At 39.9% G+C, this 16328-nt stretch overlaps 1 protein-coding gene across 3 annotated transcripts in view; it reads right to left on the minus strand.

Moving 5' to 3' along the window:
• Positions 1-3471: 3471 nt before the first annotated feature.
• Positions 3472-16328, minus strand: part of mical1 (microtubule associated monooxygenase, calponin and LIM domain containing 1) — a 27430-nt gene continuing 14573 nt past the window's right edge. For 2 of the 3 annotated variants that reach the window (XM_085146212.1, XM_085146213.1), the window contains exons 15-24: positions 15936-16042; positions 15556-15618; positions 15214-15445; positions 14485-14546; positions 9647-10657; positions 9449-9562; positions 7912-8005; positions 6383-6476; positions 6045-6118; positions 3472-4741 (exon numbers count right to left, since the gene is read on the minus strand). In XM_085146212.1, the coding sequence (XP_085002338.1) occupies positions 4548-4741; positions 6045-6118; positions 6383-6476; positions 7912-8005; positions 9449-9562; positions 9647-10657; positions 14485-14546; positions 15214-15445; positions 15556-15618; positions 15936-16042 (2045 nt within the window). In that variant the 3' untranslated portion in view covers positions 3472-4547. The remainder of the gene's footprint in view (positions 4742-6044; positions 6119-6382; positions 6477-7911; positions 8006-9448; positions 9563-9646; positions 10658-14484; positions 14547-15213; positions 15446-15555; positions 15619-15935; positions 16043-16328) is intronic. The other variant, XM_085146214.1, reaches the window with a different exon arrangement.

Genomic DNA, 16328 nt, shown 5'->3' on the forward strand with positions numbered 1-16328 from the left:
TTTTCAGCTCAATATGTTTTATTCTTGGACTTGTATTCGTGTCGCTTTGGACAATTCACATGTGAAAATAATCCTTATTATCTCATACTGGGCTTTGGTGCCATCCCACAGTTAATCCTCTGTTTGAAACAAACTGTTTTCGCTGCTCTCCCCTAGAGGCCACCTTTCCTTTAAGCCCTCTCAAACAAAAGATTTGAGCAGCAGGTGGGTGGAACTCTGTGCCAGAAATCTCTGTAGTAGGGATATCCTGTCTCGTTGATATCCCACAGATCCAAAAGAAAAAAAGAAAGTAGGAAAATGTGTTAAGAATGAGTTGAAGGACGATGTTTTGACTCACTTTGGCAGAGTTTAATATGAGGAGCAGTTATAAATAAAAATTAGGCTCATATTAAGTTTACTGTGGGCCACATTTCCTGTATAATAGGTTGCTCAGTGTCCACCTTAATCAGTGTTTACAGAGCTTTAAATATTTGCAAATATACATTTTTACTTTTATTCAAGCCTCAAATATGTCAAGTTTACCAGGCTAGTCTTCAGAATAGGCAACACATGTGAATGTGAATATGCTGACTCACTGCTGCTTCCTGTGTAGAGTCTGCATATTCTTCCTGTGCCTGACAAGTTCATTCCAGCTGTTCTCACCTTTCCAACAATCATGCATGCCAGCTTGATTGATTATTCCAAACTGGTCGTGAATAGTTGTTTGTTACTCTGTGTTAGCCCCATATTAACAAATAATCTCTCCAGGGTTACCCCACTGCCTAAAGTCAGTTGGATTGGGCTCCACTCTCTCTTGGATCCTACTGCACAAAATATGAAAATCAATATATCCTGATACGGTAAATTAATATGCAAATCAATTGGAACATTGCTAATGGATACATTATACACTGGGAAAGGACAGGAAACTTAACAAGTTCATTCATTGCATTAACCCTTTCACACATAGTGGTCACTACTGGCTGTTTTCTTGTATTTGTGCCAGTGTTGATGGTATACTTGCACAAAAACCACTACACTGGACGCTGATGTGTCACTCCATACCAAATTCAGTCAAAATGTGTGTTGTTCAAAAAGTTCAAAAATCTTTTTGTCATGCCTAAAGATGAAAAAAAAAAATACTTAAGAAAGAAATCATATTGAGGTTGTCATAATTCATGCATGAAAGGGTTGCAGGGAAAATAAAATATTCTGATAATAATTGCAGAAAGTTATGCTCGTCCATTTGGTCTTTGCATAAATGTTCATTTTCAAGGTTAGCAGGTGTATTTTGGAATTCTTGCATTGTTTTCTGTTACTTGGTTCCCTCACCAAAGTTCTTCTTCAAGTGAGATAGACCCGTAAAATAGATCTTTGAAGGGCGTTTTAAAGCATGATCTAAACATCATCTACATTAAGTGAATTGTAATGGTCACCGGGAAATAAAGACCGCAGGAATGTACATCTTCTGTAAAACCATCTTCAAATACAAAAAAGAAGAAAGAAGCACAAATCTGATTAAATTGTTCCCAGCTCATTTACTCAGATATCCAGAAATAATATAGAGAATACTAATATGTACTGTTATGTGTCTGGTAAATGTCATTGTTATACTTCTCACCTCTTTACCCAAAGCTGTGTCATGAACTGAAATGACAGTAAAATAATTAATAGTTGTCACACTCAATAATTAAGACTTTTGTAAAGTTGTTGTTTCCTGATGGAGGCCATCTCGTACTCAGTAGTACAATAACTGAGTATTGGACATTGAAATACTCTAAAGTTGTGTGCTATTTTGTCTTTAAAAGCTCGGGGCCTCATATTGGGGTCTGATACAAGATTTAATACAAAAACAAAACTGCAGCTACCTAAAATAGGAAAATCATCTTCAGTGCATCACATAATCCAATGAAGAGCCATCCTGCAACAACAAATTCTGAAATAAATTTCATAAAATACTTTTAATTGTGATACTTTTCAGTAGCTTTTCAATTCCCAACACATTATGCAGTAGTTGTTGACAAAGACTGATAAAACAGCGACTCATGTCGCCTTACATCATTCAGTGTGAACCTTTTAATCCCTGCAACGGAGATTATCCAAGACTATGTCATTAAAGGGATGTACAACAAAGCTCCCCATTCTCTTCACAGGTGCAACAAAGTACCTTACACCACCTCAAGCGCTTAAGATCCATTGCAGCTAAATTAATGGTCAATGGGATTACAATAAATGGATCAAGGAATCTGCTCAGAGCTATATTTACACAGCTCCCATGTGGGAAAAAGTCATATAAGCAGATATATCTTAAAAAGCAAATGTTACCAGGATTTTAATCCAAACAAGCATGAGTAAAGTGTTTTGCAAGTTATTTTAATCATTGCTTAATATATTAAGTGCTTACATAACCTTGGATTAAATACAAGTGAGTGCTTGCAGAAAACTAGCGACCCGTGTGTGACATTTGCACTCAAATTTACAGAAAGCAATTATTCGCTACATGTAACTACTCCAAAAAAAGATGTTTCTTTGTGAAAAGTATTACATAATGCATATTGTTAACATTATCGTCACTGTAAAAAATGTGGGCAGTATACCTGTAATGATGTGTGATGATGATGATGTGCTGCAATTATTCACTTTTATGTATCAATTCAGAACATCTGACATTGTGCTCATCCTCCGTGAGATCGCAAGGTCTGATAAATATTCCGTTAGCAAACAAACGCGCACTTGTTAATTAACTCAGTAACAACCTTCATTTATATCTGCTTTGATGTTGCCCATAAACACTTTTTTAAGGAAAGAAGACCTTAAAATGTACTTGTTAGACATGGATGTGACGCTGGAAAGCTGGTTGTTGCTCACACTGACTAAGGTTTCCCTGCACTTCTGATAGTTTAGGTGATTATATTTATTTGTTCATTTCAATAAAATGACGATTTGGGACTTTCGCTGCATTTTATTATTTTATTTTACTGACTTGTGGACCTTAATAGGAAGGACCTTCTTCACGACTTAAATCTTAATCAAGGCCAATTATGCACCCTAGAGCAGCGGTCCCCAACCTTTTTTGCGCCACGGACCGGTTTGTGCCCGACAATATTTTCACGGACCGGCCTTTAAGGTGTCGCGGATAAATACAACTAAATTAAAACTAGTATCGGTACAGAAAAAAAGATTTATTCATAACACACGTGAAAAGACCAATTAAAACCGAGTTAACGAAAAAACGATAACAAAATAACGCTAAAAACCGCTAAAAACTCTGAAAACCATACATTTCACATCCGAGTCTCAACTCTCGCGGCCCGGTACCAAATGACTCCGGTCCGTGGCCCGGGGGTTGGGGACCGCTGCCCTACAGGACAGGAATTAGAATAACAGGCCAGTCAAGCCTTTATGGCAACACCTTATATATTATGAGTTAGTATTAGTTATACTGCTCAGTGCTTCAATATAAGACTAAATGCATAAATAAACAAAAACAACAAAGTGCATGTACTTTATTTGATATGCTGTGAATGGCTGTCCAGATAGCACGAAATGGCAGCAGGACAATGACTATATAAAGCTTCTTTTCACTTATACAAGAAACGTTTTTTGTTTAGATTTTGGCCATTCATCCTGCACAATGACAGGAATACCTACAAATAATAAATATTGGTTTTTATAAATAGATAAATCTGTCCATATTTGCCGCTATCACTGGAAAACTAACTCTGACCCAAAAGGACTGAACAATCAACCCCTGAGATTAACTATCCAATGTGCTTGCAGGACAGGACACGGTGAACAGCTGTAAGTGCTACAAAACATCAACATCGACAACAAGAAATGAAAAACAAAGTTTGAATATTTGTAATGTTTAAATGTCACTTAGTTTTTCTTTTTTTTCTTTACAGTCCCATCACATTTATGTAATACAAATACTAAAGATAGAATTAGGATATCGTGTGTTTGTGTACAGTAGCACTCCCCATGATGAAACAAGTAAAATCAACATGAACATCTATTTTCAAAAACACCAGCTGTCCTGTATTATCAGCCTAGAACTATCTCTAAGGAGACAAAGTCAGGTACAGCAGCTTTCCAGCCACTGTGATTTCATACTGCTCTATCTTGGCTTAGTGCTCAAGTCACATATCTGACAGTAAATCAGGCCGAGTCCCAGGCTGGTTACTGATCATCATTTGTGTGATAGATGTTCAATAGTTCAGTATACACTAAAGATCATTTTTCCTATGCGGCTATGTTGCTATGACCCCAATATGGCAGGCAGACTTTAGCTGCACAGTCTTTGGGCATGTCAACTGAAAGACTCAGATCTCCAGGCTTATGTCTCCCTCTAGGGGGTGGATTGCAACTGACACTCTCTGAGCCTTCGGGCTCACAAGCCTGAACTAAATCCTATCTGCTGACTGAGTGCTTGTGGTGTTACTTTCCATAACGAAGCTCGATCATCTTTGGCTTTCCAAATGTACATTTCAGGTTTCAAGTCTGAAAGCAGCGAGTCTCACACACAGAAGATGTGAAATAATCACCAGCGCGGGACATGCGGGTTCATTCTACGCCCAGTGAACCTGAGAGCCTCCCTTTGATTGCCGTTTGGCCTCCATGATGCAGAAAGCTTCTTGCTCCTCGCTTATTTCCTTCTGCCTCTTCTCATCCAGAAACGATACCAGAGAGTCCCTCATGTCCACCACTTCGATCATCTCCTGAAGGATTCGCTCTTCTTCTGCCTGCTGCTCTGGTGTCTTATCTGGAAAACGAAAACATATGCACACACCCAATTCTAATTAATAACAGACACAAACATAAAGTCTAAACTGAACAGTGGTTCTTGCAAGTAAACGCTCACCCTCTCACTAATTAGGGGAAAAAATGGATAATTGGTACTTTACCCCTCCCTTCCCAACATCTGCTGACTATGATGGAAAAACCTGAGTAGAAAGGTTCGGAAACATTCCCAGCCTTTCTAGCTTTACTTGCCAGGAATTTATTTTTATTTTTCCACAGAAGCAAAAGGCCCCTTAGTGAGTCATTTCAAACTTTCAAACAGTTAAATTGCCAAGGCCAAGGTTTGTACTTTTTAATAGTCCCTTCAGTTATTCCTCCCCTGTCCATACTTACCATGAGGAGAAAACCTTTCCGACGAAATATCTATTCATTGCCCTCTTTCAGTGGAAGAACACATTCCAAACATTTCACCTAAATCTAATTAAAGCTTAAGCAGACTGGAAATGATCTACTTGATATGTCTGACTCAAAATGCTGAGCCCATTATTGCACTGTTGAAAGTGCTTCAAAGGCAATCTGTGGCCTTTTTGGGCCAAACCGGGGACTCTTTGACCTTTGTTTGATGTTTTCTGGAAATAAAGGCTAATATGAACTTCCTGCTCAGTGCACCAGTCGGTGTTAATTAATTGTAATATATTTAAAAATTCTCATCAGGTAATAGATGATGATTATGGGACTGCATTTTGGCTTGTGCATCCCTGTTTTTTTGCTCTTTAAATGGATTGTTTACCTCCATGCAACCAAAACATGACTAAATGTGATTAGACTAAAAACAGAAGCCGAATGCTTCTGGTGCCAGAAGTCTTATCTCTTGCCAAAAGATTCTGCATATTCGTATATTCAGTTATTTGTTTGCAGAAAATGGTCAAAATTTGTTTCACTGCACAATACACTACCTGGAAACCCCAGGGAAAACATTAAGAATGGGTGTAAGTCACTAGTTTAGTGGCATTAATGCTAGAAGAAATGATGGTCAATAAATAATCATATGATATGTAATTTAGTAAAAGAAAAAACATGGTCCAGTAGTGTAAAGTGTCCTACAAAATGCAGGACATTGCTATATGCAGAACTGAGTTAATGGGACAACAACAAACGTGGCAAAGACAAAGAAAGCATTGATGTGCTCATTAGTAGGACAAACATGCGCTGCAGTACGGGCCTTGCTCGGCCTGGTGCCTGTTTCGAAGTTAGGCTCCTCCCTTTAACTACATCAAAGACACTTTTAGTTACGAGATTTTCTGTGTGCACACCGAAGTACACACCATTTATCTCCATGTATTTCCTGAGCTCCAGCTCCAACATACTCTGCTTGTCTTCCAGTTCCAGCTGTCGAGATCTGCAAGAGAAACAAGCATCAGCTGAGTCCTGTCAGTAGTAACGCTGTATGTTATCATGAGGACCGACAACAAACGACATTTGACTGTAAAAAAAGACTGGCTTTTAGCATTGTGAGGACAGCCAGTCACTGCAGTGTTTTGATGTGAGATCTGCTCCGTCTACCATGTCACTTGTATACAGATGCTCTGTTGTATTACTTGTATGACTAGACAAACTTTTACTCCTTGAAATAAAGAATGAACCAGTGAGGCTGCAGACTTACGCCACCATGAGTTCAGACTCCTCGGAAACCAATGCATTCTTTTCATGAACCAGCTGGATCCACTGCTCGATCATATCAGGAGAACCGCTGCGTTCTGCAAGGAAAGAATGGTGCATCTTTTCTTTAAGAAAACAGGAAGATGTGTTTTTTTGGGTGGGTTCTCAATAAAGTGGTGAGGAGGAACCAGATTTATTTGCGGCATCTGACACAGCACCCATGTGAGTGTTTGTCTACAAGCCCACACGCTAACTTGCATAAGGACTCCAAGAGGCTGTAATAAAAAGAATTCAGCTGACCTACAAATTTAGGGCTAGATTTACTAAACAGACCAAAATAGCAAAGGAATGCAATCCCCAAATAGCGCTCATACGTGTGGTTTACACGTATGAGGCTTTCACGGCTTTCTAAACAGAGATGCAGTCAGTTCATTTTTATATCAAGGGCAAATAATCAGACATGCTGGTTTGTTTAGTGTTAAATATCGGCGTAGTTTGAAGTAAATGGTGTGTTGCAAATCTCAGTAATCTCAGTTTGTGCACTTGGTTCGTATAAAATACTTCTAAAAAGTAGATTGAAAATACAGATTCTAGCTGTTCAACAGTCCTGGGTCTTCTATCTCATATTTTTGTGTCATCATGTGCCAAATGTTTTCAGCTGGTGAGAGCTCCAGACTGCAGGCAGACCAGTTCAGCACCTGGACTCTTCTACTACAAAGCTATGTTGTTGTAAAAGCTGTCGTAAAAGCTCACAACAGCACATTCTCATGCTAAAGCATGCAACATGCATTAACAACTTTCAGTACTGATGCCGTCTTTCCGGATGTGCAAGCTGCTAATTCCATAGAGAACATACCATTAGAGAGGCATGCTTTTAAAGTGAAAGCTGTTAACAAACTGGATGTTTGTCTCTCCTCTTTAGTCCAGAGGACACACATCATTCCCACAAACAATTTCAAATTTATCCTTCAGTCCATTTTAAAAGAGCTTAAATACAGAGAGAGAATTTCTGAGCCCAGGCTATGATTTCCATGACAAAATTATACCTATTTTTTTATCAATTGCCATGTGAGAGCCTAAAGATCACAGGCATCCACTTATTTTCAAACCTCTCTCTTGCACATAGAGATTATTATGCGCTATAGATGATGAGATATTAACTGTCTCAATTTTACATTTTTCCAGATTGATGAACCTCTACTCATCTTTACCTGTGAGGAACCCTGCCTCTCTAAGATGCTCTTTTTATACCAAAACGTGTTACTGACTTGTTGCCATTTCACCAATTATTTGTAAAAATGTTTCCCAATGTGTTTCTTTTTACTACGATTTACTATCCCAGTCGTTTGTTGCCCCAATTCAACTACCTAAGTAGCATCTTCCTCAACTATGAATCTTTATTCATGTGGAAGCATACACTTTTATACTTTATACCTCCAAAATAAGCTTTTTTTCCATTGCAAATGTCCGGAGATATAGAACAATACATCCCAAATTCTTTAAATATGTATAAAAAAGATGATCTGATCTTACCAGCCTCTCCTCGCAGTGTCCGCTCCAGAGTCACACCTTTGTCCTCCAGGTCTTTGTAGGTCACCTCAATCTCATCCAGTCTTCTCTGGATAGACTGTGAAACACAAAATCAAGAAGTACATCTTGACAAATATTTTAATGAAATTGCTTTAATTTCTTGAAATAGGCTTTGGTGACAAATCTGAATTCCATATAGGGCAGATATATAAAAAAAAAACATGCAATTGAGCCAATTCTTGTAAAATGTATATGGATGAGTTAGGGCTGTTCGATGTAACGATATATCGGATGACGATATAAAAACGTCCATCGTTTCATTTTACGCTATCGTTTGTTTCGTGCTGTTGCAAAATAAACTGTTTACGGCAATATTTTTTCATTGTTCTGATGGTCACTGTAGTTGTTATATTAATTTCTTAAACTTCTCTCTTTCTCTTATATTTAATATAACCACACTACAGATGGACAAGCGCCTGTTTTTATGGGTTGTCGTTAGCAACAACGATGGTAAAACCATCGCATGTCCGCTTGTTTATTTTCCACATAAACCTTTTACAATAAAGCTCAAGATCCTGTTGAGAATTTTCAAAATAAACAGAATCACGTGAAAAAGTATGCAGAATATTGACGGATGAGAAGCCAAAAAAGAGCCGTCAGGTGCTAAAAAATAAACCTTAGACTCAAACGTTAGAACAGGCTTTTCCCCGCAGCACGCCGTGTAATAAATACTCACAAAGAAAACGGCGGCCGTTACAACCTATGTCTAAAAATGTGTAGTTTCATGCATCGGTTAAAACACTCGACTCCAGGTACACGATGCCCAGCTGGAAACACTTCACCTATCCGAGATTCACAGAAAATCTTAATTTTTTTGTGATTTATATCGTTATCGGACGATAGATGTTTTATATCGGGATATGAGATTTTGGTCATATCGCACAGCCCTAGGATGAATTACACTCAAGGGTTCACCCAGCTTCGTGGCATTGCTCGATGGGCTGTGAAGACAGACGATTGACAAGTGCACTCCCTCTCCTGCATACTCTAATAACTGTGCAAACACTGAGGCGCACCTGATTGGATGAATGCCTCTGAAGCAGATGAATGCTTTTGAATCTTAAACATAAACCAACACGGTGACTCATCTGCAAACTTTCTTTAATATTAAGAACAATTTTCTGTAAAATTCTCTTAACATTTTAGGTGGGATTAACAGCTGATTACAGGCTGATGAATTTGTCTCCACTATAGATTGCCAACTGCTAGCTGTGTTGTGATTTGCATGTGTTTGCATTTACTGGATTTCAATTTTATGCAAATGATAACGGACTGCTAGCAGAATGCACTGTATGACTGGCTGCAGTAAAAATGACTAGTAAGCATGGATTCACGTAACTTTACAGATGATAAAAACCTATCTTAGAAATGACACAAGTTACAATATTGCCAATACAACTATATAATTATGTGCATATTCATTGCTCCACTAAGTGAAGTTGTAGAAAAACGAACCAGGAAGGAGTTTTCGATCACTCACCTGAGCTTTGCGGAATCGCTGTAATTCACTCATCTTGGCTCGCCGTTCCAACGTCTTCAACTTCTTAAACTCCAGCTTCTCTGCCTCCACGGGGTCTGATGGCACACTCTGAAACTAGAGGTAAAGTAATATTACAGTTAGTGCAAAATATCCTCCCCCTGAAAAACTGAAACAAATGAACTCTACCGATATCCTTACTTGGTCATCAAACAAGTCAATGTCTTGTTCATCATCGTCATCATCGTCGTCGTCGTCATCTCCTTCGACGCCCTCTTCTGAGGTCTGGTGGACATGTCTGAATGTTGTTTCTGTGGGAAAAAGAAAGAGTAAGTGTTGCAATAAGCCCGGATGACTCCAGATTGAGCTAAAACCAAAGAGATGAGTTGCCAGCTTACCCACTCTCCCCGGCTGATTAACGTGGACACTCAGCCGGGTGTCTCTGCTGATCCTCGGTGAAGAGAGATTCCATGGAGAAAACTTTGATCGCACTCTGGCCTGCCCACTTGGCATCTCTTTTCTTCTGAAGCAGCGTCGATTCCTCTTCTCCCGCATTTGCCCAGCAGTGCTCCCACTCCAGTAGCCCTCCTCTTCTTGCCCATCCAAGCCCTCTGTTTTAGGAGGCCCAGCATTAGCTGAGGAAGAGGAACAGGAGGAGGATCCGCCGTGGGTTTCTGAATCCGAGTCTGCGCTGAAGCTGTGAAGATTCACCAGCTGGGTTTTTTCCTCAGCGGTCAACTGAAGCTTCCGCAGTGACTGTTTAGGACGGGAGTCTGGTCTTGCTTTAGAGCCCTCCTCTGTGGGAGTCGGAGATGAAGGTTCTTCTGGGACGGTGAGACTGATGAGGTGGACTGTGCGAGGCTTTGCTACTGGGGGAGAGGGCTGATGGCTGGGAGTAGTCTGCCGAGAGCGACGGGGCTTTGGAACTGGACATGGAGTCATTTTTTTTGTCTCCTCCGCCTCCTTAATGGCTGCTGCTACCTCCGATTTAGGTGGATGGTCTGTGGGAGTTTTTGATACAAGTGGTTCTTGGGAGTCTTCTTTTGACTCATATATGCGGTGGTCCTTTTCTTCAGATGTTTGTGATTGTGTGTGAGTAGGAGGACCACAGTCCAGGGTGTTTCCATACTCCTCATCTGACGGCGATGGAGTATATTCATCACTGGAAACTCCGTTTCCTTCTTCTGTCTCTCTGTGAGTTCCTTTGCTTTCCTAAATTGATAAAACGCATGGAAAAAATGTTTAATTTAAATTAGCCCACAGACTATATGCAAATTGGTTAAGTTTATTTAACTATATATTAACAAATTATTTTATAGATTTGAAATGAAAGAAGATGCAATTGTAGTTTCAATAACTCAGATGTACCGTAGTTCTTCGGGTCATAAGTCGCTACATTTTCCCCACACTGTGAACACTGCGGCTTACACTGACGTGCGGCTAAGGCACTTTTTATTTCAAGCCGCCAAAAACATTTTGCCTGGTAACAGTAGACCAATCAAAACGATAAGTAGTGTATATATATATATATATGGTATATATTTTTATCGTTGTTAAGAGACGTTGTAATGTTGTTTGTGCACTGTTCCGTAAAAAAACCATAAGCAACGTAATTTGTGTGTTACTGATACGTACGTATACTTAAAGGTAGCCGTGTTACAGGCACTGTTAGAGGAAAAAAAGCATTTGCAGTATGTATTTTTGTATGTTACCATAACGTTTATGTTACCATGTTTATGTTACCTTACGGTTTAAATCAAACGTTAAAAATCCTCACGTGTAGTATTTCTGTGTAAATATCTCATATTACAGGTGAAACGCATAGAAAGAAAAACAAAATTGGTTTTCTTTCTACAATTAGAGCACGCGGCTTTTAATCAGGTGCGCTCTGTAGTCCAGGATTTACGGTAATTAAAAGGATTAACAAAAATATTGCATCAACTGTTGAGTGATTGCAGCCATTTTTATATCAAGCTATATATAAATGTATATATTTAATGTGATGTCACATGAAATATCAGGACTGTCTTTAGTTCATATGTGTGCATGCCCCCTAGTTGTATCTTGTGAGACAGGAAAATGAAATGAAAGAAATGTATGTGCAGTTTGGTTGAGATTAGGCATTTCCATTGGCTATTATAGAATAATCCACTTCTTTAACTTCAGTAATGTAGTCCACTCCACTTTTCTGCATCTGGCTGAATGTGAGCAGGCAGTATTGTACTGTACGCTTCAGATTTCATCCTGCTGCTTCTGTCATCTGTCACTCTGTCATTAATAAATGCTAGTGACTCAGAGCTTTTAGAAGCCATGCATGCATGGATCACACTGCCTACACAGTTTTACTTTGGATTATGAGCAATTTATGATGTCTCCATACTTTTTTTCTTCCCATCACACTGGCACAGGTTAACCTACCCTTCAGCTGTCCAAACAATGCTAATCAGGAGCTGGTCTGGCTTTTCAGGTGATTTTATCACCACTTTGCAGCTTGTGATGAACACTGCTTTTTCTCTCATGACTAAATCCCCATGATCCTAAAATCATACAGCCCTACGGTCAATGGACTAGATTTTTTTTAGCTTTTTATGTTGTTGAAAGTGCTAGTTCATTTGTCCACTCCTAACATTCCCGCTATCTCTTTGATGCGTTGTTTTGATTTGCAAATTAAGGATAGGCCGCTGCTTTTGCATGGAGAGTACCTTGGAACTCATGTTGTGGGTTTACAGCCGTTGCCTCAAAATCCAAATACTACACTTGGAATATCTTATAACTGTCCACAAAACAGCTTCTGAGTGAATAATACAATTAGGTTTGGCCTCTTGGAAAAAAACTAAATTCAATCTAAAACACAAGGCTACATATAGGGTGTAATTCTTAAACGCTTCGTCCAATTTGGATGTAAATAACCTTGAATTAAAACTGCGTCTGCACTAAGCTTATCTTCATCACATAGCTAAAAATGAAATATGTTATAGAAAAAAAAACTGAGTTAACGCCCAAATAAGATTCACCAGCAACTAACAAGTAACCCTTCTTAATATTTGTATCTACAAGTTCCCTCAGCCCCTCCCTCCTGTTCACTTGTTTGAAACGTACCTCTGTTGTTGAAAAATCAAAGCCATCTACCAGTAAATGAAATCATCTTCCTGCAGTCTTGATTAAACCCTGCTCACCATAACGACTGTCACCATGCGTTCCCCCCTTACCTCTGTTATTGTACACTTTTCTCTTAAACCAGCGGCAGTAACATCTATACTAGAGAAGCCTGCTGCAGACCCCAAATGTCAATAACTTTTAGTCTAGTGCATTTAAAATCCCAGTATCTATTGGAATCACTGACACCTCTTTAAACTGGTTTCAATCCTCTCTCTCTGGCCTCAGTTCAAATCCCACCCATTTCTAATTACTTCTGGTGTTCCTCAGGGATTTGTCCTCGGGCCTCGTCTATTTATCTCCCTCATCTTGGCCATATCTTCCATAAATTCAATATCAATTTCCAGGTTATGCAGATGACACCAGCTCTATCTATCCACCAAATACTCATTTGCTGTCCCACACACATCCCTCTGTGTTAGCTTCTAGGAAAATCCAGTTCTCCCCCAACTTTCTCAAACTGAACAGTGATGCACCAACACCACCTTGTCAAAACCTAACAGTTTTTCCCTTCACATTGACGCCTCCTCAGTTTCTCTCTCTCCCATTCCCAGATTAAGAGTCTGTGTGTCATCCTTGACAGCACACTTTCCTTCCAAGCTCACATCAGTAGCGTCACTCCATCCTCATACTTCCATCTACATGACATTGATCGCCTCCATCCATCTTTCACACCGAACGGTATTCCTGTCCTAATTCACACCTTGGCTATATCTCTCACTGATTACTCCGAGTCCTGTCTCTTTGGACTTCCTCTTATTGCTTAGAAGATATTGTTCTTATCATCCTTGAACTGATCTGTAACTCTGCTGCTTGCATCATCACCAGCATTCAGTCCGTTAGTCACATCACACCTGTCCTTCAGCAGCGCTCAAGTTAAATATTGCACTAATTTCAATATTCTGTTCCTCAGTTTTAATGCCATCCTTAACCTTTCTTCACAGTACCTCTCTGAGCCTCTGCACATCAACAAACCCATTCGCACTCTTACGGCTTACCACCCTGAGCATGCCCGATCTCGTCTGATCTCGGAAGCTAAGCATTTTTTTTTTTTTTTATCTCTGATTTCTCAGATGGGAGCCCGCCTGGGAATACCAGGTGCTGTAAGCTTTGGAGTGGCTGTAGCTCAGGAGGTAGAGCAGGTTAGCTGCTGATCAGAAGGTTGGTGGTTCGATCCCTGGCTCCCCCAGTTTGCAGTTTGCATGCCTTTGCAAGATACTAACCCCGACTTACTCTCTGATGCATCCATCGGAGTATGAATGCTTATGAATGATAGTTAGAAAGCACTCACCGTATGGATAACAGTGCTTGTGTGAATGCAGCATGTTGCATAGAGCGCTTTGAGTACTCCAGGAGAGTAGAAAAGTGCTATATAAGAACCAGTCCATTACCATTCACTCTCAAGTCTTTTTCTTCTATCCATCTCACTGTGGCATCCATCCACGTGACTACCATGGGATCTAGAGCCTTCAGCTGCTCTGGCCGACCTGTGGCTTCCCTCCCACCAGAGATCCATAACATAAACTCTCCCTCTGCTTTCAAATCCTGTCTCAAAATGCACCTCTATAAATTGCCCTACTCATTATGATTACCTTCCGCCTGTCATGCAAACCTGTGTTCCTAATGATTTTATTTTATGTAAACTTGTTTTGTTGTTATCATGATTACTGGGCTCTAACTGTATGTTTGGAAACAAATATTCTCATTAGATGTATCTCCGCAATCAAGCGAGTCCTGCTGACACTGAACCCGTCAGCCAGAAAGATGATGCAACTGAAGATTGTGTAACAAGAGCATAATGAATAAGAGGACTCAACATGGTGTCTGGAGTCATCAGCAGCAAGCAACAGCATGGTTTACATCAGTTCTCTTCAGTGACCCACCTCACAAGATGTTGCAGGCCCATTTGCCAGCTCTTCCGAGTGTAGCTCACAGTAAAATTTCCCTGTGGAGAAATCAGAGATAAAAAAAAATGTTAAAAAAACAAAACAAGAAAAGTTGAAATTTAGAGACAAGTGAAGGCTAAAGAGGGAAACCCCTGCTGTTTTCTTAAATTATTCATCTCCTTTTAGTCTGAATACAGACCTCTTTGAAAAGGGTCTCAGCGCAAATGATTAATTATACACATAAATAATTAAGCGGTGATTCACTTATAGCAGCAAAATCTGATCTTGGCTTTGAGAGAACAATCACAGTACTGATGCAAGAGCTGTTGAAAACATAGATATAAGCACTTTATACACAATAATACAGCATCAAGCAGTTTCACGGAGGAGTGCTAGATAGGCAAAAAGACAACAAAAGCGAAGGAGTTAGACAAGATATGGACGAAAGCTGCCTCTTTGACAGTAATCACCAGCAAATGCTCGACGCTTCAGTCAGCGTGGGTCGGATATCTAAGATTTGACTCTATAACAGCTTTGAGGAAAAAAACAACACTTTATAATGATAGTTGCTGTAGCGTTACTCTAGAGTGAAGAATAAGACGTTAATCTGTGGTTTTAGCTAAGATGGTATATACACCTATAGGTGGAGCGACAGATATAGATATAGTTGAAAACTTGAGTATAGTCAAAATATAGACGTGTATAAATTCAGCAACTAGGAGTCACCTGTATCTTGGTCAAAGGTGTATCCTCCTAGCCTAAGTGTGATGTTGCATCGAGCGCAGGTGAAGCAGGTCCGATGGAAGAACTTTCCCTCAGCGCTGATTCGCTCCAGCAGATAAACCCTTTCACCACAGAAGTAACACTCCTCACTGTTTGTCATCAGCGCAGGAGTATCCGGCTCAGGAGCCACCTCGGCGACAGGATCGAGCTCAGAGGAGACGGGAGATGCTAATGTCTGAGGAAAAAGGTCAGACGGCAGATTGAGATTTAACAACATGATTTTTAAAGACCAGTATCATGCAGAACGCTTCCATAGTCCAGCACGAGTTGTTGAATCACACTCACACTGTCCTCATCTCCCATTCTTGTCGCTGTTCCAGTGGCTTGTTTGTTAGCTGCCAGCTTTTCCTGCAGAGAAAATAAAATAAACTACCAGATGACCTGATTTTGTTGAGGATATCAAGAACAGTTACAAAACAAACATGATTAAACGATATCAAGGAGTAGACCAGCAAAAGCCGCTTCCTCTGAATTAACATCTAACATCTTGTCATCACAAACAGGAATCCCAGACAAAGCAGACGTGTGAGTCACCAACAGCTCAAGAACACAGACCGAAGGCCCCGGAGTGAACTCCAGCCAACAAGCTAGTGTGTTTGAAAATGTCTTTATCAAAGATTCCTCCGTGCTGTGTAAACAGTGAACTCAAGGCACAGTGGGCGTACCTTACGTCTTTGCAGAGAGTTGTGCTTCAGCTTGCTCAGGAAAAAGACAGCTGACTGTGTCCGGGAGAGAGAGAGAGACTTGGACGATGGCTGGAAGCCTGTGGGCTCTGTTGCCAACAGAAAATGCAAGAATGAAAAATGTCAAAGAGGGACAGACAGTAAAATCCTCTTAAATTAGACTAGAGTGCTAATATAAAGACATCTGAATGTGAGTGTTGGCCTACTTGCAGCTCTTCAATACAGCTGCCCAGTATATTCTTAGGGCACTGCTTTAAAAATTGTCAAGATAGTATAATTTATGTTTAAACCTCTATCAGAAATATGACAAATCAGTCTTAGTTGAATTTTCAGTGGCGTCACATCAAGCAGCAGTTGGATTTAACTTGTCAATCT

The sequence above is a fragment of the Neolamprologus multifasciatus genome, chromosome 20 (assembly GCF_963576455.1).
Source record: "Neolamprologus multifasciatus chromosome 20, fNeoMul1.2, whole genome shotgun sequence".
NCBI classification, from domain to species: Eukaryota; Metazoa; Chordata; class Actinopteri; order Cichliformes; family Cichlidae; genus Neolamprologus; species Neolamprologus multifasciatus.